The sequence below is a fragment of the Anoplophora glabripennis genome, unplaced genomic scaffold, assembly GCF_000390285.2.
Source record: "Anoplophora glabripennis isolate ALB-LARVAE unplaced genomic scaffold, Agla_2.0 scaffold1026, whole genome shotgun sequence".
Lineage (NCBI taxonomy): Eukaryota > Metazoa > Arthropoda > Insecta > Coleoptera > Cerambycidae > Anoplophora > Anoplophora glabripennis.
The window spans coordinates 81,481-92,905 of NW_019417163.1; the positions used below are offsets into that span (position 1 = coordinate 81,481).

Sequence of the window (11,425 nt, forward strand, 5' to 3'; positions counted from 1 at the left end):
TGGACAGGGTCACCCCCTTTTTTATAAGAAAAACCTACGCCACTGTTTTTCTTACAAGCTATTGTAACTAATTTATATTCTAATACACAAAATACGTAAAAAAGGTAATTTGAATTTTTTCCCTAAAGTTCACCGTTCTCAAGTTATTCATACCAATACAATCCCCTTGTGACAGACACTTCTAACCATAATATTACAAGAATATTTATGTTTATGCTTAAAAGTAAGTGGAATTTGTAAGCACATCAACAAAATTCTTTACACTCATCGCTTTCATATTTTTGGATTAAAATAATATTTGGAAAATCACGACAAAGGAAAGAAAGGCACAGAAATGAAATTTTAAAAGCATTTGACGATGATCCTCGGCTAAATAAGTACACGAAGAACGTCTTGACAACTTGGGGTGAGTAAATCGAAAATTTGAAAAGTTCTACGTAAGGATGGCAGAAATCCGTACCATTTACAACCTGTGCAAAATTTACTTCCGGGAGATGCAGAGAGACGCCTGAATTTTTATCAGTGGCTGTTTGAATTCTTGCTAGAAATACTTTGGACCGATGAGGCTACGTTCACAAGGCGAGGGGTAGCGAATTTTCACAATCTGGATATTTGGTCACAAGAAAATCCTCATGAAATTCGGAGTCATTCCTAAACTTTCTAGAAAACCATCTATTTGAATTATTAGAGGATGTTCCATTAAATATACGACAAAATAGCTGGATACAAATGTGCGCCTGCGCATTTTAGGAGAATAATACAATGGCATAATGAAAATTATATGAGATAATGGATAAGTAGAAGACCAAATGCCAATGTCAACCATAATGGTGCAGAGGGTCCAGTGCCTTGGCCAGGCCCGGTCTGGCTCTTTCAGGGGCCGTCGAGAAAAATCGAAATCGGGACCTATTTGGTTTTGTCTGTTATTAGGGTGCATATCGACTCTCCCAAGGAAAACTGTCATATCTCAAATTTGGCTATACTCAGATAATTGCATTTGAATAGTTGAGAAAATAATAATGTTCATTATTTTTTTTATTACAAGAGCTAAATCGTTCTTCTTCAACAAAGTAATTATTATTTAGGTCTTAATTAATTATTGATGATCTAAATAAAATAGTTTAGGATAAAAAAATGTATTTTGAATGAGTTACTATACAGTTTTCGTCGACAAAATTTTTATTGAGAAACAACTTGCTACACTAATTAGGTGTAGAAAAATTAAACATTTTCTATTTTTAGATAAAAAAATAATTGTTAATAATCAATATAATGACATAAAAGGAAAATTGATTACGATTCAGTCAGAGTCATCTTCTTGGTCAATATTACTTTNAAATTTAGTACAAATAATGTACGATAGTAGGCCTTCTATTCCCTAAAATATGAGCTCTACAGATTCAACCAGTGGTGTACAACTGGACAGGGTCACCCCCTTTTTTATAAGAAAAACCTACGCCACTGTTTTTTTTACAAGCTATTGTAACGAATTTATATTCTAATACACAAAATGCGTAAAAAAGGTAACTTGAATTTTTTCCCTAAAGTTCACCGTTCTCAAGTTATTCATACCAATACAATCCCCTTGTGGCAGACACTTCTAACCATAATAACTGACTTCTTGCTTCTTCTCCTTATCCTGTAACTGGGCTTTATCGCTCGTTGGATATTGTACTGATAAATAAATAAAATAAAATAAATAAATAAATAATATTACAAGAATATTTATACAAAATTCTTTACACCCGTCGTTTTCATATTTTTGGATTAAAATAATATTTGGAAAATCACGACAAAGGAATGAAAGGCACAGAAATGAAATTTTAAAAGCATTTGACAATGATCCTCGGCAAAATAAGTATCTACACGAAGAACGTCTCGGCAACTTGGGGTGAGTAAATCGAAAATTTGAAAAGTTCTACGTAAGGATGGCAGAAATCCGTACCATTTACAACCTGTGCAAAATTTACTTCCGGGAGATGCAGAGAGACGCCTAAATTTTTATCAGTGGTTGTTTGAATTCTTACTAGAAATACTTTGGACCGATGAGGCTACGTTCACAAGGCGAGGGGTAGCGAATTTTCACAATCTGGATATTTGGTCACAAGAAAATCCTCATGAAATTCGGAGTCATTCCTAAACTTTCTAGAAAACCATCTATTTGAATTATTAGAGGATGTTCCATTAAATATACGACAAAATAGCTGGATACAAATGTGCGCCTGCGCATTTTAGGAGAATAATACAATGGCATAATGAAAATTATATGAGATAATGGATAAGTAGAAGACCAAATGCCAATGTCAACCATAATGGTGCAGAGGGTCCAGTGTCTTGGCCAGGCCCGGTCTGGCTCTTTCAGGGGCCGTCGAGAAAAATCGAAATCGGGACCTATTTGGTTTTGTCTGTTATTAGGGTGCATATCGACTCTCCCAAGGAAAACTGTCATATCTCAAATTTGGCTATACTCAGATAATTGCATTTGAATAGTTGAGAAAATAATAATGTTCATTATTTTTTTTATTACAAGAGCTAAATCGTTCTTCTTCAACAAAGTAATTATTATTTAGGTCTTAATTAATTATTGATGATCTAAATAAAATAGTTTAGGATAAAAAAATGTATTTTGAATGAGTTACTATACAGTTTTCGTCGACAAAATTTTTATTGAGAAACAACTTGCTACACTAATTAGGTGTAGAAAAATTAAACATTTTCTATTTTTAGATAAAAAAATAATTGTTAATAATCAATATAATGACATAAAAGGAAAATTGATTACGATTCAGTCAGAGTCATCTTCTTGGTCAATATTACTTTCTTCCTGGTGGTCAGTCTTACTAGCAGGCCGAAGGAAGTTGTAAAATCCATGATACATCGGTAGTATCAAATTAGCCTTACACAGACCCAAAAGACCGCTTAATTTTTTTACCATCAATTGGCAGCAAACCTTGATACAATCTTGGAAATTGATATTCTTCGCGTTTGCGTGTGTTTTTTGTTTGTAAGTCTAGTTCTTTATGATTTTCTCCAAAATTATACACAAAAAATACTTTATTGGGAGATTTTGAATCGCAGTGGATTTCTCTGATTTTACTGATTTTTGCAGCCTCTCCAGTAATATCTTTTTTCCAGTTTTGTTTCTTTACCATTGATTTAAAAGTTACAAAATCTTCTTGAGACATTTCTTTTACTTTGTACTGTGGGGCAGTAACTTTGGCCATTTTTATTAGACTAATCCACTGATCAGGACTATAGCAAAGTGACGTTTTTTGCAACTTCAATCACAGCATGCATGCTGTCATTTTCATTCTGAGTGTGGCCAATTTCAAGAAAACGGTGTTATTTCCAAATTCAAAATCATTGATGTATAAGCATCATACATAGCAATAGCCTTGATTGTTGCCTAAATCATAAATTGTAAAGTTGTATGTTGCCATTTTACTTTTATAATAAAAATCGCTGACTTCTGACTTGGGCGTTACTAACATCTTCTGCAAATCAAAACAAGCTGTTATTAGAGATTATCAATTTTCGACAATTCTTGCTCAATGTCTTTCAGATTTCGAACCGCGATTTTGTTTAAATTATAATTAATATAATCATCTTCCATTTTTTCTGTTCCCTTATCGGGATCTGTATTCTTATAGGCAGTTCACACGGAACACTGATCTTTTTTGGCTTAAAGAAAGCTATATTAAATTTCGAATTAAGAGTATCCCTGTATTGTCTGAGTGTAGCTACTGCATCCCATTTTTGTTGTTTTGCATATTCTAAATACATTCTATGCATTCGTGAAATACTCAAACCTTCTTCCAAGTACATTCGTTTTGAGTTCTTTCTTGTATAATGAGAAGGCATAAGTGGAAAAAGTGTTGTGTGTTCCATAATGTTTTTTATTAGAGCATCCGGATTCTTATGCGGTCTAATGTTGTGTTTTCCTCTTCTGTCCCGTTTTACAGTACCACCTTCACCAATTTTTTGCAAAGCGGTACTTACAACTGTTTCAGAAATTGCAAGCGTATTTAAGAACATCGTTTTGCAAATTTGTTTCTCATTATTGTCAATGACAAACTTATAATTGCGAGAGAAATTCCTTTTGGAATATTTACTATGTACAGTAACCTGCTCTTTTTCTCGTTGTGTCACGCACCTTACCAGAAAATCCCACTGCCGAGTATGATCTCCAAGGTTCCGAAATTCGTAAAAAATTACTTTTCTAGCTTCTTGCAAAAATAAATTTGTCTACGATTTTTATATAATAAAAATTTCATTCAAATTTTAATTTATAAATTGATTCTGTTTCACTAACGCAGCGTGCAACGCGCAAACGCGGCAGACATGACAGAAGCTATTTACATGCTGCCATCTGGATCGAGCTTGCAAGGCAAACTCTCCTACCTATTTGCAGCTCAAATTAAAGCTTATTAGTTATTTCAACCACCATCTTTAAAATTTAAAAAATATACTTTTAATATGCTTGCCCTAGGTACTTATTCTGTTTTTAAATAATTTTTTAACAGAAAAAAACTCATTGGGATAGGTGACTTTGAATCGTCATTTCTCCGACTCCAGTACAATCTACGAATATCTATTTGCAGTTCAAATTAAAGCTCATTTCAAGCGCTACGCCGCTATTTGTAGGAATATAAGTATACTTACCACTGCAGTACTCGTGCCGTTTTCACAGATTTTATTTACGCTATAGCTCTATAGGCTACGTCCAAACTTATTGGTTTTAAAATTATATAAAATTATACTAATATAGGTAATAAACTTAAACCTATCGACCCAGGATACAGGAAATCAATAATAGTTTGGACATAGTCCGAGGGTTTTAAAAAATTTTAAAGCTCTCGGTTATTATTTATATTCTCATTTTTTCTTCCGGGCACATACTTATACGGCTATAGAGTAAAGGTTTATTATAAGGTTAAAAGACATACAGTTTGGGAGATATTAATTTCTCTCGTTTTCCCCCAAGCCCACGGCTTATAGATAAAGGAGTTATTAGTTTAAAGGGCTTACGATTTGGAATATAAATTTATTTCTCTCTTTCTTTCCTGTAGGTACACTGTTTATAGGGGTATAGGGCAAAATAATAAAATTTGTGTTATTTTTTTGACCTGGGAAAATCCCATTTCTACAAACGATTCAATTTTCATTTTTACGTTCTTTTTTCTTTTCAATTTACGGTGGCTATATCTCAATAATTTACAAAAATATTTCTTATAGTTTTGGCGCCTCATTAGTCATTTGGGGGCCTACCTTCCAAAATAAGTCGGGTTTTGCCGACTGCCCGACCTGGCCAGACCGGGCCTGGTCTTGGCCAGCCAGATCGCCAAATCTAAACTCCCTGGGCTTCTATGTTTGGGTTGACCTACTTAAAAAGTTTACTCTACTCCAATAGATACTAGACCACAACTACTGCAGCGAATTGAAGACGGATGTAATGAATTAAAAGAAAACCACTACATGATATTAGCTTCAATTAGTTCCATTATTGGAAGATGTCAGAAATGTATCGATGTGGGTGGTTTGTATTGCTGTAAATACGTAACGTTAATTTTGTTTCTTGTTTAGTTGTTGTTGCTTGGTAAATGTATTTTTATTATTATTTTGATTTAAATTGTTCTTATTTGTAAAGATAATGCCCCCAGGGAAAACTAAAATACACCAGGAAGTCCAGGAACACTACCTCACAAGTGATGTGGAAAGAATTTTGTTGATGTGCTTACAAATTGCACTTACTTTTAAGCATAAACATAAATATTTTTGTAATATTATGGTTTGAAGTGTCTGCCACAAGGGGATTGTATTTGTATGAATAACTTGAAAATTGTGAACCTCGGGGAAAAAATTCAAGTCACCTTTTTTACGTATTTAGTGCATTAGAATATAAATCCGTTACAATAACTTGTAAAAATTACAGTGGCGTAGGTTTCTTTTATAAAAATTGGGTGACCCCTGTCCCATTGTACATCACTGGTTAAACCTTTAGAGCTCATATTTTAGGGAATGCAAGGCCTACTATTGTACATTATTTGTACCACATTTTATTGAGATCGGTTAATAGATTCCTGAGATATAAACAAAAAATATATATTTTTTAACAACTTCAACACCCTGTATCTCTAAGACGAGGCCGTTCCAGACCTATGGCCAACCTATAAGGCAAACTCCTATTATTTTAAAGAGATCAATCTGTCCTCGAAGTTTCCTGCATAAAATTCGGACCACACTGTATATAAACAATTTTATTATATTGATGGTAAATTTCGTTTTGTTTCCATTTCAAAAGGTCTCCAAAATGCTATGTTGTAACAATATTATTTCTCCCTTTCGCAATTGTAATATCAATGATTAATAGAAGGTGCCTATAAAAAATTAAAATTACCTGAATCACACCAAATTCCGCATTGCTGTACTGTACTGCTGGGCAATTTGTCAACACTTGTCAACAGCTGAGATTTATTGCCCAGTGGCCCAATGCAGCTATGTTAGATTTCGTTTGTCCGCGCTGGCATTCTTCAACTGGGCATATACATTTCTACCACCTCCACGTTTAGTTCAACCAGACCTGTATATGAGTATGGTTAAATAAATATGGGAACAAGTTTTTCAAATATTTCAATGTCGAGTTGCTGCGTCAGCGACCGAACCAGATACATACTGTCAACGTCTTGGTTTTTCAACTGAATCGGAAATACTTTTTTTATACTACTACAGCGTCTGACCATTCCACTGTTATTTTTATAGTTCAAGAATTTGTTTGCAGTTGTAGATACATTTTGATTTAGCATGCCAAATGTGAATAAGAAATCACAAATAATTTTTTTTTTTTAGGTTTGAATGAAAATAACTTTTTACTTGAGTTAAATCAAATTGTAGAAGAGTCTATCGAGTTAAGAGAAAATACAGTGGTACGAAGGTATCTCATACCTGTAGGTAAGTAAGTCTCTTATAATAGTGAAAAACTTTTATAGGCATTGTCATGTTTCAAAAACATGATTTTTATTCAAGATAATTATGTAGAGTACATTAAATTCTGCAATTTTCAAACAGAGCTATAAATGGACAAATAGATCCATAAAGTCAACCTGGACTAAGTAGGCTGTGGGCTGGCCGCCGGGAGTTGTAAATACTATTCTGCAGCCAAGCCGCGCAATGCAGATAGGATAGATTATACTAAATTGACTTGATTGATCAGTTTTCATTGGAATATATAGTGGAAAATGATGACCTTTTATGAGAGTATATTGCCCTACAAATTCTAAAGAAAACCCCCCTCTACATGATAGCCATTGCGCTCAACTGGTCAGCATGGCCCATCGTGAAGAGAAGTCTTTAAGCATTCATCAGTAGCAAAACATAAATAAAAGCGTGGGCGTAGCTAGGATTTTTGCTTGGGGTGGGCCCAGCGACTTACCGATATAAAATTTCAGAACTGACACTCTTTCGTTTGCTTCTAAAAAAAAACAAAAAAGGGGTCAAGCAATCAGCAACTTACCTGACATCAAATTTCAAAACCTAAACACTTTTTCGTAAAAAAAAAGGTCACGCAGTCAGCGACTTACCGATATGGGAAATATGTATGATATTATTGGATCTTTTTTTTGGGTATCAGGTTTTCGTGCACCAAAAGAAACCAAGATTTTTACAAAAATGTTAGTATCACATTTTTTTATAGAATGTATGTTGTTAATAAAGTTCAATTTTCTCAAAAACTGTACAAGATATCGACTGATATACGGTATACCTTTTTTTAGTAAAGTGAGTGAGGGATCGAACTATGAAAGAAAAATGCCAAATTTGACAACGCTGTCAAAGATCTATAAATTTAAATGGATAATTTCGCCTGCTCCTGTATAACCCAGGTATATTGAATATCAGTTTGAACTTGGAAATGAACATTACCATGAGCTACTTTAATTGCCCAAATTTCATTGTTGTCATGGTAACGACTTAGTTAATTGGAATTTGTTTTTCAAACTTTTTTCTTTGAAGGCGAATAACTCCACGACGAAGCCCAATAGGAAAAAAATGTATGTGAAGTACTACATCTATTTTGACCTCTTCTGTATATCCCTTCATTTTTGACATGACCTTTCTGGACACCCTGTAGGTATAAATGTTGTCCGGAAACTAAACCCACAAACGAAGCGAAGACAACAAATTCTGGGGATGATTTCATATCGATTTGACATAAATCGTGTTATCAAAAATTGCTTCCTAAGGGAGGTTTAATCCCTTCGATGCTACTGGAGATTTTTTTTCAGATTTTACAGTAGGTAGAAAGAACTACATCATTTCAGATTTTAAGTCTATAGGGGTTTACGAAAATTAGCTCGGAGTGATTTATATATATATCGCTCTCTCTCTCTCTAAAACCATAAGAATGGCAAAGATATAAAGTGATCTGAGCACTCGAAGTGAATTACACGGGACCAGTGTGGACGAGTAACAGAGAGAGAAAGAGATAATTTTGAGAACGTGATTGGTTAAAGCTCGGGCGAAGGTCGGGATCTCCCCGCTCTTCCTCAACGATTAGAGAGAAAGAGAGCGAGTACTCGAGCGAGTTTATGTACTTAAATTACGTTCTGTACTTCCCAACTGTTAATTTTACTTTTTATTTTTAATGCCTAATTCTTAGTCGTTTGATAACATTTATTTTTAAATTGACATTCGCGAATATTCGTTGGAAATTTTTTGAGTTGTTTCCGAACAGTTACAAAAAATTGGTTTCTCAAAAAACGCTTTTAAACTTTTTGTTGTCATTTAGCAGAAGAAATTCGTTATATGTTTACCTTCAATCAGAGATGCCTGCACTATATAATTGGCCTTCTTTGTTATTTTGTTCGTCGTCCTCTTCTTTTCAGCTATATCTGACACTCAATCTGGCCTCTATAATAGGTAGCTATAATCCGGACGAATTAGACTAAGCACATGCCCTCTTCAAAAATCGGGACTAACTAGAATTTTATGGGCTTAAAATTAAGTAAAAAATACACAAAATAAAAGCCTAAATTTGTGTATTTGTAGAGGTCGAGCGTCATATTGTTTATAACAAAAGAAAAAAATAATAATTGCTCTTTTTTCAGTGTTTCGCTTATATTTTCGAAAATAAGCCTCTAATCGACATGGGGTATACCTACTTATCGATTTTGTTCCTGAGGAAATTTGCTAAAAGGATAGGCTTTTGCGAAAGCTCGCAAAAATTTGTTTACATTGCAAAATTAGCGATGAAGAAAATTATGGATGTGCAAAAACGAATTTGATTGAAATTGGATGGCTACTGCTCAGCCGCATGAACCGCCGTGCAGTTAATTCAGTTTTTAACGTACGTTTATACTTGGTCATTTCTTGGTCAAATCCGATTTTTTACAAAGAGCCCAAGTTTATTACAAAATATTAAATAGAACAGCCAGAATACCATTTTTAAGTAAAAATATTATCTCGCTCCTATTGGTCGGATCGAGACTTTTTTTTAAATTCATGTTTTTTAAGTACTATTTGATGTAATTGGTTTGAAATCTGTATATTAAAAATGGATGCTCTTTCCAAAAATGCAATAATATACAGGGGGTTCCATTTAAAATAAGAAAGTTAGTATCGACTTCCGGTATAACCGGAAGTACGATGACCTTGAAAATATTTTAGCTTGGTAGGTCCACGGTCCGTATCACACCATCACAATTTTAAAAAAATCATTCGAACGGTTTCCCAGATATCCATCAACGTAGTTCGTGGTGGGACACCCTGTATTTATTGTTCTTCATCTAAAAATCTAAAACATATTCACACTTAATTTCAGACTTCTACCCCCGTTAATCAAGGAATATATCTCTCAAGTGAGTGCTGCTATAATTTTATTACTTTAATATTCACCACATATNTTCCTAAGTTCGTGGTGGGACACCCTGTATTTATTGTTCTTCATCTAAAAATCTAAAACATATTCACACTTAATTTCAGACTTCTACCCCCGTTAATCAAGAAATATATCTCTCAAGTGAGTGCTGCTATAATTTTATTACTTTAATATTCACCACATATTTAGTAAAAGGGTATCGCCGATTAAGCATATGACAATAATTACACCAGCGTACAATATCCTATATCCTTTAGGCTTTTATTCTGTGTATTTTTTACTTAATTTTAAGTCCACAAAATTTGAGTCGGGATCCGATTTTTGACAAAAAAAACCTAATTCACCCGGACTACTACCGATCGCGTGTGTTCTCACGAGTTACAATCTCAGAGTAATAAGTAAAGGGGAGGTCGCATTCCCTATTTCAGTACACAATGTAAACATGTAACATCAACCTATTGTATGTTGATAAACAAATGATACATAAGTAAACACAATGGTCCCTGGTACAGTGGCGTACCGAGTTTAGGTTTAAAATCTATCATAATATAAGGAAACCATAAAAATTACACTTTTTAATAGAATAAAATCAGAAGTGCTCGATTATTTAAGCTTTCATGTGTAATAAATAGACAATAAATAGGAAAAAGTTAATGGTTTCTTCAAAATCTATAATTAATATTTTAAAAACATTTCCAGAACAAAAGAGTGACTAAAGAAAACTCCTCGATTGAAACTATCATTATACTATAGCTATAGCAATGTCATTGCCTACTATTAATTCTATTATTTCATAGTAGTTCTCGATTACTGGAAGAACATTTATTAAAATAAATAATTTAAATAAAACTACAAGAAAAGGAGCAAAAATATATTTAATTAAAATCTGCTGGAATATAAACAATGCAAAGAAAACAAAACATATTTGTACTAAAAGTAACGGAAAAATGAATTTACATTGAACAACATTTAATCGTGTGGGAAAATAAGCATGTTTTAAATGTACGCAACAAAAATAAGCTGAATTTTGAGCTCATAACATTGACAGCTCGTCTCTTATGGAACAGGGACAACATGTGATTGAAGATGTTTTATAGCAACATCTATAAAATTTCCTTCACTGGCAATTTCTCGAAGAGGGAACCTTTGAGACGGCACAACCATTTCATCAACACTGTGCTAAAACGTATTACCTTCCAAATGTTGTATTAATAGGCACAGTTCCATGTGTGAGACATCGTTTTCCAGTTACTGTTACCTTAATATCTGTAGCACGGAAATGCTTCGACAGACATAATTATCCTTTGAAAAATCATATTCAGATATGGCGAAATTTTCTAGCCACACTGCTCGTATCGCAGGATCTTATGGTATTCTACAAATAAACACAGAGCTAGTGTCAGTATCAAAATACAAACATAATAAATTAACAAATAAAATACTTAGGACACCTTACACCCTTGTAAGAACGCCCATGGAAACAATGTCAAACTTACTTGTGAAAAGAAGTAGCACATATTTGGCTCTTTTCCTGTAATTGTCGGCATATTATAC

General features: G+C 33.6%; 1 protein-coding gene and 1 long non-coding RNA gene across 2 annotated transcripts in view; one reads left to right on the plus strand and one right to left on the minus strand.

Annotated features, from left to right (window-relative positions):
• Positions 1 to 11,425, plus strand: part of LOC108913405 — a 46,312-nt gene that overhangs the window by 32,799 nt on the left and 2,088 nt on the right. The window contains exon 7 of the mRNA XM_018718951.1: positions 6,847 to 6,948. Within this exon, the coding sequence (XP_018574467.1) occupies positions 6,847 to 6,948 (102 nt within the window). The remainder of the gene's footprint in view (positions 1 to 6,846; positions 6,949 to 11,425) is intronic.
• LOC111692175 lies at positions 10,729 to 11,425 on the minus strand. The gene is made up of 2 exons (XR_002763163.1): positions 11,368 to 11,425; positions 10,729 to 11,246 (listed from the first exon to the last, which is right to left on the minus strand). It is a non-coding gene; the product is annotated as an uncharacterized LOC111692175 (long non-coding RNA).